General features: G+C 37.6%; 3 protein-coding genes across 3 annotated transcripts; 2 read left to right on the top strand and 1 right to left on the bottom strand.

The window, feature by feature from the left end:
- Nucleotides 1-799: 799 nt before the first annotated feature.
- Nucleotides 800-1,384, top strand: LOC129241766 (A-kinase anchor protein 14-like). Its single transcript, XM_054878267.1, has 2 exons — nt 800-834; nt 902-1,384. The coding sequence occupies exons 1-2, from the start codon at nt 823-825 to the stop codon at nt 1,382-1,384; spliced, it is 495 nt and encodes a 164-aa protein (XP_054734242.1). The 5' UTR covers nt 800-822.
- A 5,092-nt stretch (nt 1,385-6,476) lies between these two features.
- LOC129242787 (A-kinase anchor protein 14-like) lies at nt 6,477-7,094 on the top strand. Its single transcript, XM_054879635.1, has 2 exons — nt 6,477-6,570; nt 6,642-7,094. Exons 1-2 carry the CDS (start codon nt 6,559-6,561, stop codon nt 7,092-7,094), a joined length of 465 nt encoding a protein of 154 aa, XP_054735610.1. The 5' UTR covers nt 6,477-6,558.
- Nucleotides 7,095-10,568: 3,474 nt separating this feature from the next.
- LOC129242999 (A-kinase anchor protein 14-like) lies at nt 10,569-11,112 on the bottom strand. The gene is made up of 2 exons (XM_054880003.1): nt 11,101-11,112; nt 10,569-11,033 (listed from the first exon to the last, which is right to left on the bottom strand). The coding sequence occupies exons 1-2, from the start codon at nt 11,110-11,112 to the stop codon at nt 10,569-10,571; spliced, it is 477 nt and encodes a 158-aa protein (XP_054735978.1).
- Between the last annotated feature and the right edge of the window lie 8,759 nt (nt 11,113-19,871).

Below are 19,871 nucleotides of genomic sequence, written 5' to 3'. Positions count from 1 at the left end.
AGGGCATCTGAAGGTATATGTACTGGAAAATGTATATGACCCCAAAACAAAGCGGTCTTTTCCGAAGGATAGTTTTCTCAGAATCTTCCACGTAGAAGAGTATGCCACCTGTCTATTTGAAGGAATGGGCGTTTGACCTCTTTTATACGAGAAAATGCACTCCATCTTTGAAAATTTCACATAATGACCTTTCAGCTTTGGATCTTTGTTCTTTGAAGCTACACAAAGCTCGCTGAATAAAAATCAGTACCCGTACCAGGAGGGATTTTTTGGTGCTTTATTTGTAATGATTTTCTTTCAAAAAATTATACAACAGCGGATTGGTCCAGCCGACGTGTAAATCTACTTTAAACTGATTGTAAAAAATCAAAATTGATTTGTTCCTAAAGATAAACATACCAACAAAAGATAACAGTAGTCAAGAATATACGCCCATTCACAGCGCTGCTTCCCAAAGCTAGGTCAGTTAGACTTCCGTCCATTGGCACTCAACTGAAATCTGGGTGCAAAGCATAGAGAGTAAAGTACCAAACAGGTTACTCTTTATTTCGCATCAACTTCATACTTAGATAACCTCCGCGCAAGTGTGTAAGTATGTGTGTGTTTAGGTTTTTATTTCTACCAACCTTTATCAATTTTATCTATGTACTTATGTTTCCTTCTGTACCAACAACAAATAACCTATGCTAAGTGAATTAATTAATGCGGTGGCGCTGAGCATGACGGATTTCGTATAAAAACGCCAAGCAAGTCTGACAATACCATCAGTTCCAATTTACTTACAATCAAAGCAACAAATTTGCACAAGCGAAAAAAATCAAAATGTTCAAATACGTAAGTGGGCTGTGCCTTAATTCTGTAGTAACATTTTCTAATGACAATTTTCTTTTCCTTTTCGTAGTTCGCATTCTTCGCCCTCCTCGCTGTCGCCGCCGCCAAACCTGGTCTGCTCGCCGAGACACATACCGTTGTGCAACCAGCTGTAGTTGCTAAAACTGCCTACGTCGACACGAGCGCCTCCTCGGCCATCACCCACCAGAGTCACGTGAACTTGGTCAGGAAGGTGCCAGTTGTACCAGTAGTCCATGCTGCTCCGGTCGTCCATGCTGCTCCGGTCGTCCATGCTGCTCCGGTCATCCATGCTGCTCCAGTCGTCCACGCTGCTCCAGTTGTCCATGCTGCCCCCGTTCTGAAGACCATTGCCACACCAGTGGTGCACGCCGCTCCAGTCGTTCATGCTGCACCCGTTTTGAAGACTGTCGTCACTCCAGTGGTTCATGCCGCCCCGGTGGTGCATGCCGCCCCTGTTTTGCCAGTCGTGCACTCAGCACCTCTTATTAAGACTGTTGTCTCTTCTCCTGTTGCTTACAGCATCCACCACTAATTATCTGATTAACTTGATTGTAATTTCAAAATAAGATTAAAAAACAAACAAAAAATAGAAAAATTAAAATCTATAATTAGAACTAACTGTTTATATGGTATTTATCGCATCGAAGATAAGGCAAACTTTCAAGTCCTTACAGTTGTCTTAATGATAGACTATACAACTTTGACCCTTACGAATTTTATTACATCCACATTGCTTACGTAAGTTAGGACAGATGGCAATTGTCGAATAATGGACAAAGTTAGTGATACAAAATTAAAAAGGTGCCATTCATTTTTATAAAACTAAAAACAAAAACGGAAAGACAAAAAATAAGGGTAATGGAAATATCCGATTAGTGACTATTAGGAATTGCGGGTGAAGAAACGCTGCATGATAATATGGAAATTTTGCAGGCAGATACATTATAAGTCTGCCAGTCTATTAAAACTGAGTACCAGGATGTCTTCGCAATGAATCTTAGATGACGACCAGCCTCACGACGAAATTACATATTTTCAAATAACCAGAATTTCAATAACATTCTTCACCAACTAAGACACTTCGGAAAAGTGACACGATGCATAATCCAAAGACAAACTTCTCTGAATATTTTGCCAGCTATGAATATGTCATTGAAAGTGTTATATACTCTGACAGCTCCTAAAATATAACCATTAGAAAAACTATCATCGCCATCTCATGGCGCTTTACTTAATCAATGAAAACTGACCGGATGATGGGAAATTCTGTGTTGCTAAAGCGTCCATTGAGTTTTACGTGGGTATCTCGCAGCATCGGCTTTACACTACGTTGCTCAAAAGCACATCGGATTAAAATAATGTGTCGATCAGCTGAAATAATTTATGGTACTAGTTGTTAGTTGTAGAAAGGACTCACTAGTAACCTTGGTGAGGTTCGAGGCTTATCTAAGCCTCTACCCTGCCTTGGCTCCGACACCCATCTGCTATGCAACTCAACATTGAGCCTGAACCTCTACACTCATTTGGCTGTAAAATCACAACCACGGAGATACTCCTGCTCGCTTTGATACTAGATTTAAATCTCGGACGGACCTTGTTTTTATTAATACTCCTTCCCTCACAAAAACTGTCAATTCGTTACGTAGAGCTTCCACATCAATCACTACTCGATCTTTCACACTGACAATAGAAACTTTTCTGTCCGCGAAATACCTGCGCCAGAGACACTGCGTTCCTTCAGAAAACTAAGATGGGGTAACATGTGATCGGACGTAATCATATTCAAAGTGGAGAAAGAAAGGTGGCGTTCTTACAAAATATATTCTTAAAGTGTACTTCGAAATTTTTACAAGGGCGATTTCGCAATCTGTGGCCTCTGCTATACTTACAGTACCCGTAAGATTCCTTTTACGGTGCGTAGAAAGAAATATTGAATGGTATTTAGGCTTACCTTTAATATGAAACAAAGCATTAGGTTTAGGATTCTGGTTGCATCTACTTGATTATTACAATATCATAGAAATGCTAAAGAAAGGTGACAACTTCGAACACGATTTTTTTGCTATAGGATTTTGTAGTCTTTGATAATAAAGACTACGTCAAATAATAAGATTGGTGATTAGGTGGTCTATGAAACCCACCCAATGTTCTAAAAAATTAATAATAAAACAAAAAAAAAATTTTTTTACTGAAAACATATTAAGTCTAAAGCACTTGTTTTATTGTGGCATTTAGTCGCATGAAAATTAAACAATATTTAATATATATTTTATATTTTCATTTCGACTCGTCGCTTGTCTTTCAAAAGATTTTTCTAAAACTCTCTCCACCGTGGGAACTTGAGTCTCTATAAATATAAGTTCGTACTGCTCCATTCAACCGCTCTTGTGACTTCGTACTTCTTAACTAAGGGAGATTACTCCTCTCACTGAGGGAGATTAAGACGAAATATGTTCTTTTTATTTTTGTATAAAAATTTTTTTCAGAGTCGTCAAAAAATTGTTTTTGCCAAGTATTTAATTAAATTCTAAGTAAAATGATTACTAAAATTTCCTCTTCTATGGATGGCAGTAGTAAATTAAAACCTATTCTGCCTTTGACAACTGATAATTTTTGATTCGATTGATTAAAGCGGCATAGGAAAATGTAAAGAAAAAAGACGTTTTGATTGTAAACTGTTATTCTTTTTAACCAGTAATGGGTATAATCACCATTCCTTACAATTATTTAATTATTTTAGTTGGAATAGCCCCATAAAGTAATCCAGGTTGCTTAAAAAATTGTGGATCAATCTGCTTTAATCGCATGAATTAATGAAATTATCTTCAATCTGTTTCTCATACAGCTTTTCCTTTATTCCCATAAGTTATAGTGGGCGGAGTAGCTGGATAGTTAATAAATTACATAACTATTGGTATTATCCTTCTCAGCACTCCCAACTCAAAAAGACTGCTTATTAGACTTAACACTTAGCATTAAAGGAAACCGCTATCAAAACGGATATTGGCTTGAATCACTTATAAATTATGTACGATTGGAGAAACAGCCTTCGCAACGAGTATTACAATAGGCCACAAAAAAGTCTCACGGTGTCGAACCGCAGCTCCGAGGTGGCCAACTGACATCGCCGGGACGACTGATGAGACGACTACTGACTTTGCGTGCCAGAGATCAATTTTAGCATGGGCTGTGTGCGTGGCGCGCCATATTGCTGAAACCAAAGATCGTCCAAGTCCATGTCTTCAATTACCGGCCACAAAAAGTTGCTTAACATATCTTTGTAGTGCTCACAGTTTTCCGAAATGGAGTTTCCACCATTCACCGCTCTAAAATAAGCATCAAACTGCCACTCTTTGAGGATGCATTGGCTACTCGAGGGTCACGTGCGGTTTTTCCGATCACCAGACATGGCAGTTTGCTTATCGAAATGTGCTTCACCAGAAAGATGATTTTGACCACCATGTAAAGGGTGTTTTTTTAGAGGTTAGGTTTTCAAGTTGGCACTACTTTTTTCGTAGATGGTCTTTTTGACAGCTGTCACTTGATTTATGCTCAGTTTGGTTTGCCATTTCATAATGAATAGACTTACACCTGAACAACGTTTGCAAATCGTGCAAATTTATTACGAAAATAATGGTTCGGTTCGCGCGACGCATCGAAGAAAATTTTGTTCAGCGATGAAGCTCACTTTTGGTTGAATGGGTATGTCAATAAGCAAAATTGTCGCATTTGGAGTGAACATAATCCACAAGCCATTGCTGAGACGCCGTTACATCCTCAAAAAGTCACTGTTTGGTGTGCTCTATGGGCAGAGGGAATCATTGGTCCATATTTCTTTAAAAATGAAGCCGGCCATAATGTTACAGTCAATGGAGAGCGCTATAGAGCCATGATTAATGACTTTTTCGTGCCTGAATTGGACGATGTTGATGTGGACGACCTTTGGTTCCAACAAGACGGCGCTACATGCCATACAGCCAACGCAACAATCGATTTATTGAAGGAAACTTTTGGTGAGCGCATTATCTCGCGCCGTGGACCTGTGGCGTGGCCTCCAAGATCGTGCGATATAACACCGCTGGACTATTTCTTGTGGGGCTATGTGAAGTCGCTTGTCTACGCAGATAAGCCCGAGACGATTGACGTCTTGGAAGAGAATATTCGGCGCGTTATTGCTGACATACGGCCCCAATTGCTGCAAAAAGTGGTCGAAAATTGGGCCTCTCGGCTGGAATTTATTCGAGCCAGCCGCGGCGGCCACTTGCCCGAAATCATTTTTAAGACATAATGGCAAACCCTTATCTTTATAATAAAGCTAAATTCTTGGCCATAACATTAAATTATATACGTTTTATTTCATCTTGAAAACCTAACCTCTAAAAAAAACACCCTTTATATACAATGTACCTACTCGTATGCCCATAATTAGCGCAATCGTTCTTTATTGGTGCGATTCTTGATGTAGTACCCTAAAGAGGTTTTATGCTGCCTCTGAAACTCAGATAGTTTTTTAAGAGCACATTTTCATGGCAGACATGAACTTAGAGGTTTGTCATCAACTGCAAAGGGGCGATTAATATTTGAAAAACATCTCGTATCACTCGATGTTCCATTGTACACAGTGGCCATTGAACCCAAAACCCGCCGAATGGCAGTCACGCTCAAACCCATTCGGATACGGCCGAATATAAAATTGATTAACTGATTCTCAGCGATAACCGCAATTGACTGGCAACGTACTCGCATTAGACATTCCACGCCTTTTGAAAAGCCTCTCAACGAAATGGCGCCAGCTGTATAAGTATAAGTAAAACAAAAAACAAAAATACAAAAAAATTAGAGGCATAACGAGAAACATCAATCATTGATTGCCTGTGCGCAGGGCATGCCAAGATGAGCTTTGGAGGCCTATTCTCGTGAGCCCGTAATAAACCCACGCAAGATTAGAAAAATTTTCGTGCCAAGCTTTGTATTTGTATTTATTTGTAGAATAATCATGCAAGGTTCAATTTAATCGCTTAATTAGTAAGAAAAACGAGGTATACACTAGCAACAGAGGTAAGCAAAATCAATAAAGTTCATTCAGTTTGAAGTATGAATTCCTTTTAATGTCGCTTTTAAGGTCTTCGTGTACTTGTGTGCATTCACATGATTGCATTTGAATCAGCACTTTTTGAAGTTGGGGTGAAAAGGAGCTAGAAATATCAACTCATTGCAAAGCAAACATAAATTTTATGTAGATTTGGATGTATGTTTTTGTTGTATGTAGTAAAAAATTACTTTGCAAATTGAAATTTTGTATACATATACATATTTAATACACAATTAACATTTTAACGAGACTATTCAAATAGATTTTTTAACAGTAGTTTTAGTTCAACATTTTCTCTTTAATTGCGACATTCGCTGTACTCTACGAAGGAGGAAAATAGTAAAGCTTTATGTAGGTATAGTATTTCCTTTATTTATGTACGCATATATTTGGCTAACCTTTGCGGTTATTATAAGTATAATAATAACAAAAACCTGCTTGTTGCGCGCACTTTCTTAGTTTGAAGTTCAATAGAAATATACACCATTGAGCTAGCGGGTTTTGAACTTTTAATTTTCGTACTATAAATTTGGCTAAAATCCATAGGAAGCTATCAAACGCCTTCTACACTTCTAACAGTAAACAACCACAACTCCAACAAAAACAACAACACCATGTTCAAATACGTAAGAATCTGAGCTATTTTAGTATATTTTGGCGAAACGAAATTAATTATCATCATTTTATTTTAATTCAGATCGCCTTCGCTGCTCTCTTCGCCATCGCCACCGCCGCTCCTGGTTTCATCGCACAACCCGTTGTGGCCAAAGTGGGTTCGGTAGTGCACAGCGTTCCAACTGCCGTCTCCCATCAGAGCATCACTCAAGTGCATAACAATGGCCATATTGTAACACCCGTTGTGAAGACTGTGGCTCCAGTCGTACATGCTGCTCCAGTAGTTCCAGTTGTTAAGGCTGTTGCGCCCGTTGTTCCCGTAGTGAAAACGTACTCGGCTCCAGTAGTTCATCATGTTCCAGTTGTGAAGTCTGTTGCCCCCGTTGTACCTGTTGTGAAGTCCTACTCCGCTCCAGTCGTTCATCATGTTCCAGTGGTGAAGTCTGTTGTTGCTCCCGTGGTGCCAGTCGTCCATGCTGCACCTGTTGTAAAATCAGTTTTTGCTGCCCCAGTTGCCCATGTTGTTCATCATTAAAACTCTTCTTTATGATACCGGCTGTCTTATGTTTGTTAAAATAAATTTGAATGATGTTATTTAATTTTAAATGTGATGTGTTTTGCTAAAGAAATTTTGCTAGAAGATTTTAGTCAACACATTAAATTATAAGTGGTATTTGCATAGGTCAAGATAATGTCAAAGGGATTAAAGCCAACCTCCATTTTGTTAAGTCCAGCAGCGCTCTTGTTGAGTTTCGAGTGCTGTGAAGGATAATACTAATTTTTATGTAATTTATTAACTATTCCGGCTACTCTGCCCCATATAACATGCGTGAATGAAGGAAAGTGTGTATGAGAATGAGAGTGTATGAGAGTGTATGAGAATGGAAAACAGATACAAATTAAAATTTTATATTATTAATTCATGCGATTAAAGTAGATTGATCCACAATTTCTTTAAGCAGCCTTGACTTACTTAAAGGGGCTATTCCAACTCGAATAATTAAGTAATTGTAAGGAATGGTGGTTATACCCATTACTGATTACAGTTTACAATCAAAACTTATTTTTTCTTCACATTTTTCTCTAGGGCTTTAATAAAATCAATAAAAAATTATTACTTCTTCCGGCGAAGGAGTTTAAATTTGCTATAACCATCCATAGAAGAAGAAATTTTAGTAATCATATTACTTAGAATATATATAAATACTTGTCAAAATCAATTTCTTGACGACTCTGAAAAAATTTTGTACACAAAAATGAAAAGAAAATATTTGGTCTTAATCTCCCTTAGTGATAGGAAGATTATTTAAGAAGTACGATGTCACAAGAGCGGTTGAATGGAGCAGTACAAACTTATATTTATAGAGGCCTAAGTTTCCACGGTCAAGCTTCCACGGTAGACTTAGCCGAATGGTTTGGTGCGTGACTATCATTCGGAATTCAGAGAGAACTTAGGTTTGAATCTCGGTGAAAGACCACAATGAAGAAAACGTTTTTTCTAATAGCGGTCGCCCCTCGGCAGGCAATGGCAAACCTCCGAGCGTATTTCTGCCATGAAAAAGCTCCTCATAAAAAATATTAAAAAAAGTCACAGGGGGCTATATCTGGGGAATACGTTGGCTCTGGCATCATTAGTGTGTTGTTTTTGGCCAAAGAGTCACGCACAAGCAACGATGGGTGAGCAGGGGCGTTATCGTGATGCAAGAGTCAATTTTTGTTCTTCCACAAATCCGGGCGTTTCGGGCGGATTGCTTCACGCAAATTGCGCATAACTTGCAGGTAATATTCTTTATTGACCGTTTAACCCTGTGGCAAGAACTCATTATGCACAACGCCCCTGTAATCGAAGAAAACGGTTAGGAAAACTTTTACATTCGACCAAACTTGGCGCGCTTTTTTTGGTTTCGTTCGTGAGGAAGCTTCCATTGAGATGATTGAGCTTTGGTGCCCATGTCATAACCATAAACCCACATTTGTCACCAGCTATGACCCTCTGGAGCAAATTTGGGTCGTCGCGGACAGAGTCCAGCATCTCATTAGCAATGCTCATGTGTTGCTGCTTTTGGTCGAAATTGGGCAGTTTTGGTACGAATTTTGCGGCGACCCGTCTCATGCCAAATCATTGAAAAAAAAATCGAATGACACGAACCAATCGATATGTCTAGGTCTTCAGCAACATCTCTAACGGCGATTCGACGATTGGCCAATACCCTTTTCTTAACTTTATACATTTTTTCGTCTGTTGTTGAAGTGCTCGGGCGTCCGGCACGTTTTTCTTCGTTCACATCTTCTCCGCCTTCTGAGAACATTTTGTACCACCGATAAAGTAGCTTCTCTGTATGACACAGTCAACATTTGGAATGCATCCGCGCACTTAATATCGTTTTTCACACAAAATTTTATACAGGTTCTTTGATCCATCTTTTGAATAGTTAAAAATCGAAGACGAGCCGAAACACTTGCAAGCAAAGCAGCTGTCAACAAGTAACTGAACATTCAAATGACGAGTTCGGGTCGGCGTGAGTGAGAGACATGAGTACCAAGATATCGCCACAAAAAATCCAAATTCGAATATACGTCACCTGCGAAAATTCAAAATTCCCAATAATTTTGAACACACCTTGTACATAAGCTTCCACGGTGGAAAGAGTTTTAGAAATAAAAATTTAAAAAACAAGAGACGAGTCGAAATTAATTAAAGTTATTAATTTTTTTTAATTTTCATGCGACTAAATTGGATTTAATTCGTTTTCAGTAAAATGTTCGTTTTTTTGTCTTATTTTTTTGTAGGAACGCTATGTCTCAGGCGCAGGTATTTCGCGGACAGAAAAGCTTCTCTTGGCGGTGTGAATGATCGAGTAGTGGTTGATGTGGCTGGAAGCTTTACGTAATGAATTGACAATTTTTGTGTGGGGAAGTGTATTAATGAAAACAAAATCCGGCCGGAGATTTAAATCTACATAGTATCAAAGCGAGCAGGAGTATCTCCGTGGTTGTGATTTTACAGCCAAATGAGTGTAGAGCTTTTGGATCAATGTTGAGTTGCATAGCAGATGGATGTCGGAGCCAAGGCATGGTAGAGGCTTAGATAAGCCTCGAACCTCAACAAGGTTACTAGTGACTCCTTTCCACACTAACAACTGGTACCACAAATTATTTCAGCTGATCGACGCATTATTTTGATCCGATGTGCTTTTGAGCAACGTAGTGTAAAGCCGATGCTGCGAGATACCCACGTAAAACTCATGTGTTGCTAAAGACACAGAATTTCCCATCATCCGGTCAGCTTTCATTGATTAAGTAAAGCGCCATGAGATGGCGATGATAGTTTTTCTAATGGTTATATTTTAGGAGCTGTCAGAGTATATAACACTTTCAATGACATATTCATAGCTGGCAAAATATTCAGAGAAGTTTGTCTTTGTATTATGCATCGTGTCACGCTTTCCGAAGTGTCTTAGTTCGTGAAAAATGTTATTGAAATTCTGGTTATTTGAAAATACGTAATTTCGTCGTGAGGCTGGTCGTCATCAAAGATTCATTGCGAAGGTAATTCAGACATCCTGCCACTCAGTTCTAATAGACTGGCAGACTTATAATGTATCTGCCTGCAAAATTTCCATATTATCATGCAGCGTTTCTTCACCCACAATTCCTAATAGTCACTAATCGGATATTTCCATTACCCTTATTTTTTGTCTTTCCGTTTTCGTTTTTAGTTTTATAAAAATGAATGGCGCCGTTTTAACTTTGTATCATTAACTTTGTCCATTATTCGACAATTGCCATCTGTCCTAACTTACGTAAGCAATGTGGATGTAATAAAATTCGTAAGGGTCAAAGTTGTATAGTCTATCATTAAGACAACTGTAAGGACTTGAAAGTTTGCCTTATCTTCGATGCGATAAATACCATATAAACAGTTAGTTCTAATTATAGATTTTAATTTTTCTATTTTTTGTTTGTTTTTTAATCTTATTTTGAAATTACAATCAAGTTAATCAGATAATTAGTGGTGGATGCTGTAAGCAACAGGAGAAGAGACAACAGTCTTAATAAGAGGTGCTGAGTGCACGACTGGCAAAACAGGGGCGGCATGCACCACCGGGGCGGCATGAACTACTGGAGTGACGACAGTCTTCAAAACGGGTGCAGCATGAACGACTGGAGCGGCGTGTACCACTGGTGTGGCAATGGTCTTCAGAACGGGGGCAGCATGGACTACTGGAGCAGCGTGGACGACTGGAGCAGCATGGACGACCGGAGCAGCATGGACGACCGGAGCAGCATGGACTACTGGTACAACTGGCACCTTCCTGACCAAGTTCACGTGACTCTGGTGGGTGATGGCCGAGGAGGCGCTCGTGTCGACGTAGGCAGTTTTAGCAACTACAGCTGGTTGCACAACGGTATGTGTCTCGGCGAGCAGACCAGGTTTGGCGGCGGCGACAGCGAGGAGGGCGAAGAATGCGAACTACGAAAAGGGTAAGAAAATTGTCATTAGAAAATGATACTACAAAATTAAACCACATCCCACTTACGTATTTGAACATTTTAATTTTTTTTTTTGCGAGTGCAAATTTGTTACTTTGATTGTAAGTAAATTGGAACTGATGGCATTCTCAGATTTGCTTGGCGTTTTTATACGAAATCCGTCATGCTCAGCGCCACCGCATTAATTAATTCACTTACCATAGGTAATTTGTTGTTGGTACAGAAGAAAATATAAGTACATAGATAAAATTGATAAAGGTTGGTAGAAATAAAAACCTAAATACACACATACGTACACGCTTGCGCTGAGGTAAGCTAAGTATGCAGTTGATGCGAAATAAAGAGTAACCAGTTTGGTACTTTACTCTCTATGCTTTGCACCCAGATTTCAGTTGAGTGCCAATGGACGGAAGTCTAACTGACCTAGGTTTGGGAAGCAGCTGTTTGAATGGGCGTTGCTTTTGTGTATGAAGAATAATATATTTTGATTCTTGTGTTATTAATCAAATGCATTTTATTTATTTATAATTTGAGTATTGCTATTTATCATATTTATTTTTCATGCATCGCCTAATGGTACTGCAATAGTTAATTACTGCGCAACAAACTATTTAATGTAACTAAAGGGTTTTTTAATAAGAGGTGTTATTTTGATATTCAATGAAAAAGGTTATTTTTTAATATAAATGATCTGATGTTTATTTCATTATAAAGAGGAAGGCACGCCGTTAATAGTGGAAAATAACATCAGGCAAATGACCACCACGACCAAGCTTACAGGACAATATCCTTTTCATGAAATTGTCCATAACCGTATTGCAAAGTGATTGCCCTATGTCCCCGATAGCCTCACGAATTCCATCTTTGAGATCTTGAACCGACCCTGGGCAGTTGGCGTTGACTTTCTCCTTCACGTGGCCCCGAAGAAAAAAATCACAAGGAGGTAAATCACAAGATCTCGGTGGCCAATTGTGATCACCTCTTTGAGAGATAACAAGGTCCGGAAACTTTTCCCTCAAAAGATCAATCGCTTCGTTGCTTGTGTGGCACGTAGCGTCGTCTTATTGAAAATAAACGTGGTCCAGATCAATACCACCCAATCCCGGCCATAAAAAATCGTTAGTCGATAGCGCAATCCATTTATCTGTAACACCTGCTATTGGAAAACCCTTTATTATTAGAGAATTTAAAGTAGTTTATACATACATACGCACACTAGGATGGCATAAGCAAATACTTTTTCAAATTAATTAATAAATTTTTTTCTAAGAACAAAAAAATTTAAGGCCTATCGCTTATTGGCTTCTTTGTTTTTTGTTTCATCTTTACCCGCGCCACCTACGTTTTAAAAATTTCTGTTGAATTCGAATGGGACAACAGGATTTTTTGGTATAAAATGAGTTCAGATTAATTACACTCCCTTTTAAGTACTTTTCACAAGTATCCAAAAGCTGATAACCTAAGCTTTATTAAAGAAAATAATAATTTAAACTATTTGAATAGGAACCCTTAAAACACCGTGGAATAAAAGAAAATGTTAAATAAATATGTATCTTTTTTTGTTTAATTTTTGGAGAGATAAAGTTTTAAAATTGAGGGTGAAATCGGAAACAGTTTATCAAAACTATTTTATACATAATTCTTCAAATATAATTTCTGTCCTCAAACGTCTATAAAAGAAATTAATGAGTAATTCTTTTTTTTAGTACATTTTAACAGTCTACCTCCTACCTAAATGAGCATATTTGAGCCTTTCTTAAGGCATGTAAAATGAAAATTCGTTGAGAAAGGTAGATAGAGGGTTAAAGTGTTTCAGAACAATTTGAAGCTGATAAGTTTTTTGGGTGTCACCGAAGACGAAAAGCTCGCAGAGTTTCAGGAAAGTACGTGAAAAAGGTTTGACTAAACTAATGTGTCTTTCCACTGAGAGCTGAATGGAGGAAAGGGAAGGTGATTGGGAGATTCGCCTTTGAAATCTACACTGACGGTTCTAAGATAAGCTGTGGTGTGCGAGCTGGTCTGAATTTGGAGCCCCTCAAATTATTCAAATCCGTTAGACTTCCTGAGCAATCAGAAAAGCCTGCAAATCACTAAAAGACTACAAAGAAATTTGTGCAAGAGTTGCCGTCTTTCAAGACCTTAAATTCCAGCTCCATTTCATCCAAATCTGTCTTACAGTGTAGCGAGAAACTAGAACTGTTTGATCATCGGCTTCAAATTACTCTGATATGGTTTCCCGCGCACATAGGAATATGCATGGTAATGAGAAAGCAGATGAGCTAGCAAGAAAAGGTACTGCACTAAACATAACAGAGGTGGTGGAATTCGCTACACCATTCAACACAGTAGAAACATCTACATATTGCTTCACACAACTAGGCTTTGCAGAAAGAAGGTGGAAGCAATTAACGACGTTTACTACAACAAAAAAACATGGCTGTCGTGCAACATACAGAGGACGAAGTACCTGTTAGGATGCTCTCGCATAAGCACAAGTCGTTTGTAAGCACAAGTCGTAACGTTTGGATCCTACGAAATGGATCTGACTAAAAAAACAGACATCACACGAGAACACTGATGGTAAAACGGCGCTAGTCGCTAATTGAGATTATTTCAATAGAAATACTCAACCACTTCAACAACAACAACAATATAATGAGACTCAAGCAGAATTGTCTGGTTAAAATTTCAGTGAAATTCTTTAGCCCTCTAGCTGTGTGTTTTAATGAACTTTAATCCCCTTAATCAAAGCGTTTAAAAATACCCTTTTAGGTAGTAAGTAGAGCCTTAAAATTTTAATTAAAAAAATAATCATCGTTAAGTTCTGTTAAAAAAGTTTGGGAACAGAAATTTGAAGACGTCTTATACATAATATTTATGATAAACTGTTCGCCCTTTCCGCCATAATTTTAAAAGTTTAGCCCTCCTTAGACATTCTGGGGCAGTATTGTTTGCATCAAAATTGATCCTGGATACATTCTCATTAATACTTAGTAGCGTTTGTTCATTTTCACTAACAGTTTTGCAAAATTGTTGGACTGTGTGATTGTTGATGGTTTTTACTATGGCTACTGACTGTATCACTGAAAATATGCGGTGGGTATCTAAAGTTCGATTTCTTCGAATTTAGAAACAGACGCTAATTATAGTACCCTAAACATAATTTTCGCAACTTTATATGCTCACATATATATAGACATACATCACACATTTAACCATACCTATAACTCAACTCAACGAAGTTCACTGTTGAACGAAATTTGATTACTGCACCGAATTGAGCAAATCATTTAATTAATTAAATTTTAATGCCACTGAAATAAATGTTGATGAGCGTGCGCGCTGTGTTTCTCTTTTACATTCATGCCATTTTTGTTAATTTTCGTAAAATACTGGATTGCCTACTTGTAACTGTTGCTATTTGGAACTTAATAGGCGCGAAGAAATTTAATCACAAGACCTGATTAGTATCGCTAATTTGGCTTAAGTCTGCGGACGAATGCTTTAATTGTAGTATTAACAAAGATTAAATATTAATTAAGATTATTAACAAAGCCAGTCACATTTAGGGGGCACAGCGCTATAATGGCATAGTTCATTTGTCTAACTAAAGGTTGATTTTTTAAGAGCTATAGAAAAGTTTTTCAAAAAAACACAAGTAAAATTCAGAAAAATGCATGACATTTTTAATTAAATCGATAACACAGTCCATATAATTTAATGTTTGAAGATTATTTCATGCAAATGTTTACCGCGACTACGCTTCAAATGGTCCATCCGCTTAGTTCAATTTTGGCATACTCTTTCCAATATTTCGGCCGGTAGCTCACATATAAATGCTTTAATGTTGTCTTCCAATGCGTTAATTGAAGCAGGCTTGTCTGAATAGACATGAGCTTTAACATAGCCCCACAAAAAATCTGGGTGGCCAATTGACAGGTCCCGAACGTGAAATAAAATGTTCATCGAACTCGCCCCTCAACAAGTCCATTGTTACGCGTGCTGATATGGCACCGTCTTGCTAAAACCACATGTCATGCAAGTCAAGCTCTTGCATTTTGGGCAAAAAAAAGTTGGATATCATTTCACGGTGCGCTCACCGTTCACAGTTACGTTACGATTCGCAGCATCTTTGAAGAAGTACGGTCCAATGATACCTCCAGCCCATAAACCGCACCAAATTGTGACCTTCTCTGGATACATTGGTAACTCTTGCAATTTTTCTGGCTGATCTTCACTCCAAAACCGACAATTCTGCTTATTTACGTACCCATTGATCCAAAAATGAGCTTCGTCGCTGAACACAATTTTTCGGCTTTAAACTTTTTATATAGAACACGCAGTTTTATAATAAAATTAAGTGATTTGCAAGCGTTGTTCGTTTGTAAGACGATTGATGGTTAAATTATAGACCAAACTGAAGATGTTTGACAGTGAAACAAAACACGAAACGTGCGTCAGCTGTTTAAACCAACTGTTTAAAAAGATAATAGCTAAAAATTAGATCCGGCTGACTTTGAGTTTTGACCCAGGTTAGAGTACTGTGAGCAACCCATGAGAGATTTGTGGAAAATAAGAGGTCTGTCTGACCAAGAAGTAGATCACCGGCTGTCTACTGCCATTTAATGTTTAGAACCTCTGGTCAAAGAAGACTTCTGCTATAAACGATGTTCAATGGAATTTGTGAAAATGTATATGTAGATAAAATGCGATAACGCGAGGTTTGATTAATAAAGAATTTGGTGTGAAGGTGTGCAATTGAAATGTTCGTTCAGCCAATGATGAGATGAAAAATGAGGTTCACTGATCGTAATGGAGGTTTCGCGATCAAACGTCTAAGCAAAAACGAATTAAATAGCGAGTTGTGTGCTTAGTTAACTTATATTGCAGCTTATCAAAGACATGATTGGCTCCCACATATATGAAAGTAAACTGTCCGCATATTAACTCACTGATTTACCTGCTATTGACCTACTTGCTAAGACTGAGTAGAAAATACAATAATAAGCCCATAGGTCTATTTAGTGATTTCTCGATAACTGTACTTGCAAGTTAATATTTCATACTTTTTCCCGAAGCAAGTAATTTTTCTAATCGCTTTTTTTCGATTTTGGTACTGAGTGTCGATACTTTTTGCCAGTATTTGCTATATGGCAACGATGAACCTAGAGGATTCATCACAAACAGTTGCATTTCTTCATGAATTTTGGCATATCTGATTTGAAAGAAAATCCTTTAGAGAAATGAAACACATCTTTCTTTTCTGCTCTCGGAACAACCGCCAGATGACGCTCTAAGTCAACTGATTTGAGTTCTGGATCGAGGATGACGAACGTAGTGGCAGGCCTTCGACTCCGAAAACTGATGAAAACATCAATAAAGTCAAAGGAAAATTGATCAGTAACTGCAAATTAATCATCAGAGAGCTCTCAGAGGACTTGTACATTGGATCCATAGTAAATGATTTGGATTTGCACCGTTTTGCTGCAAAGTTGGTCCCAAAGGATCTAAATTTCATGCAAAAAATGAACCGCGTTGATATCACCAAAGACATGATTTTCAAGGCTGAATGCGACCCAATATTTATCAAACGCATCATTACTGGAGATGAAATGTGGGCTTATTAGCACGATCCGCAAAACATCAAGCGAGTGAGTGGAGAGTTCTGAATGAACAAAGACCAAACAAACCACGTAATTTTCGGTGGAAAACAAAAAGCGATGCTATACCGAAAATAGAGTTCCAGGAATATTTTGAGAGCTGGATGAAACGCTGGCATAATTGTGTTTCATTTCATGGTGAGTACTTTGACAGTGGAAATGTCACTTTTGAGGAATAAACTTTTTTTTTTTTGAATTTTCTGAAAAATGAAATTTTATATCTCAGATAGTGAAGGCGATTGTTTTGATTAATATGAATGCTAAAAGAAAAATGTCTATTTTTTTTGTTGAAAAAATGAGTTTTTGTTCAATAGCAAAAATTAAAAAAAGTAAATTTTCTCACTTTAAAATAGAAATTTTCTTTATTCAGTACCCAATGCTTTGTTCCGATACTAAAAACAAGTTAAGAAAAGTAAAAAAAACAAGGACTAATTAATGGGAGCATCATTTTCAGCATATTCTGTCACACCGCGCGATACCTCACTCACAAGCACAATCACTGTAACTGAAAGGGTTATATACAGTTAGAAGGCCGAAAAAAAAGCGAATTATCTAGAATTTTTTCTGAAAAAACTTTTCAATTTATTGATCTAGAAATTTGTACACATATTATGATGTCTTTTAACTGTATTTTAAGACTTCGTATTAGTAAAAATATTTATTTGGAAAGGAGCTACAGCTGATCTCCGGAAGCTCCTCTCAAAAAAGACGTTTTGCGGTGACCACTATAACTCTGAACTGACCCGCTGAAATTAAAAAACCAAACAGATTTCGTCAAAGTAATGTTAAATCTAGTAGTCAAACCTAGTTGTTAATTATTTACTAAAAAATATATTTAAGAAGCTCGTGTTAAAATTTGAGATAAATTGGTTATCCGTTTTCGAGTAATGTTGTTAAATATATGAACATTAAGAGAAAACAAAAAAAAAAATCTAATTTTTGAAAATTCTAATTGTATATAACCCCCTGGCCGCCGCCGTAGCCGAATGGATTGGTACGTGACTACCATTCGGAATTCACAGAGAGGACGTGGGTTCGAATCTCGGTGAAACACCAAAATTAAAAAAAAACATTTTTCTAATAGCGGTTGCCCCTCGGCCGTTAATGGCAAACCTCCGAGTGTATTTCTGCCATGAAAAAGCTCCTCATAAAAATATCTGCCGTTCGGAGTCGGCTTGAAACTGTAGGTCCCTCCGTTTGTGGAACAACGTCAAGACGCACACCACAAATATGAGGAGGAGCTTGGCCAAACACCGAAAAAGGGTGTACGCGCCAATAATATATATATATAATATATAGCCCCTGAAGTCAAACTTTCTATATAAAAAATAACTTCGAATTTTAATAAAATAATTTGGTCATTCAGCCGAGGCGTTTTCTTATTTTTCATCTTCTTACCAACAAAAATTGCACAAGACAAGAAAAGTAATGCAAGTGAATGGAAGCTTCAAAGTAGTTCCTTCGAGTGTATGAAAGGAATAAGCAAAAATTACAACAATAATAAAGATGCATTAAAATGCTTAATGAGCGAACAACGGCAGAGGCAGCAAAGCAAGATTAATATCATTATGGTTACAATTTGATGTTGCACTCAATGGAGGCGACTGTGGCATCAGTTGCAGTTGTCAAAATTATAGGTTAAGTGCTTTAGGCAGCCTTGACATAGGGACACAAAAAAATATATGCGCAGATACAAAACCACAACTCACAGTCGTCAACTTAAATTGGTTTTAGTTTTGGATGCTGCTGTAAGTTCGTGGGTTGGTCCAACTTCAATTTGAAGCTCAGACGGCTTAACTTTATTTTCATTTAAATGTGTTTTTTATTTGCTGCATTAATGCTGACCGTGAATAATTCAATTGGATTAGCTATAAATGTACGCAGTGCAGCATTAAAGGTTTATTATGATTTTTTTTCATATTTACATATATAAATGTTGTTTACAGTTTGTAAGTGTAGCCAGATTGGGATTGAAGGGCATGCACATAAGCGATCTACACAACTGCAGCGCTAAACTGAAAATGTGTATACATATATACATATCTCTTATTTACTTCAATAGTATCGTATTAAAAAAAAAACTAAAATGTCGAGAAAAATTACTTCAAAATTTTCAATTTACCCTGAGTAAAAGTAACTATGGGACATACAGTGGTCCACAGTCAAATTATCCAGCTAACTTTTTTTTATCCAATAATGGGATTGACGAAAAATAAAATATATTTTTGATTTTAAATTATATTTGGAGCTGAATATCTCCAAAATATCGACTTATCGCAATTAACTGATCATTTGGACTTACGAAAGGTCTGTTTCACGTTTCATTCCGAACAAGTTAACTGAGGACCAAAAATTACTCAGAATTCAACATTCGAAAGACCTCATTAAACAAGCGAGAAAAGACAAGAACTTCCTTTACAACATCGTAAGTGGTGATGAAACGTCGTGTTTCCTACATGAATCTGAAACTAAGCGTCCACCACCGAAAAATTCGCGTTTGGAGAAGTCAAAAATCAAGTCGATGATCATTTGTTTTTTCGATTCCAAGGGAATTGGCCACAAGGAGCCAAAGGTACCAAAGGGCTAAGCCGTCAATGCAAAATTCTATCTTGGCATTGTGAAGCATTAGATTCGTCGAATTCGCCCTGAATACCGCGAAGGAGGAAGCTGGCGCTTATTGCATGATAATGCACCATCTCATCGATTCACTCTTGTGACTAATTTTTTCACTATAAATTGCATTTTAACCATCAACACTCACAGTATTCGCCTAATATGGCTCTCTGTGACCTCTACCTATTCGTAAAATTGCATTTGGCCATGAAAAGAAAACGTTTTGCGTCCGTAGAGGCCATTCAAAAGGAATGCACCTACATCCTGAAGAAGATTCCTGTCAATGACCTGAAACACTCTTTCAAAAAGTTTTTAGATCGCGCAAAACAGTGTACCGAGGCCAGAGGGGACCATTTTGAATAAATAAACTCCAATTTATTAGAACAAAGCTACTGTCGTTTCACCTGGTAACTTATTTATCTAGAAGCGGCCACAGCTTCTTAATGACTGTTCAATTTAACATTAACGGTGGTGCAGTGGGCCATCCCAAACTAGCCAATTCTGTAAAATTGTCGATTTATGCTTTGGGTCGTAATTATAATAGA

This window comes from Anastrepha obliqua, chromosome 3 (genome assembly GCF_027943255.1).
Source record: "Anastrepha obliqua isolate idAnaObli1 chromosome 3, idAnaObli1_1.0, whole genome shotgun sequence".
Lineage (NCBI taxonomy): Eukaryota > Metazoa > Arthropoda > Insecta > Diptera > Tephritidae > Anastrepha > Anastrepha obliqua.
The sequence above is the reverse complement of the archived record's forward strand: the minus strand, read 5'-3'. Positions and strand labels throughout refer to the sequence as shown.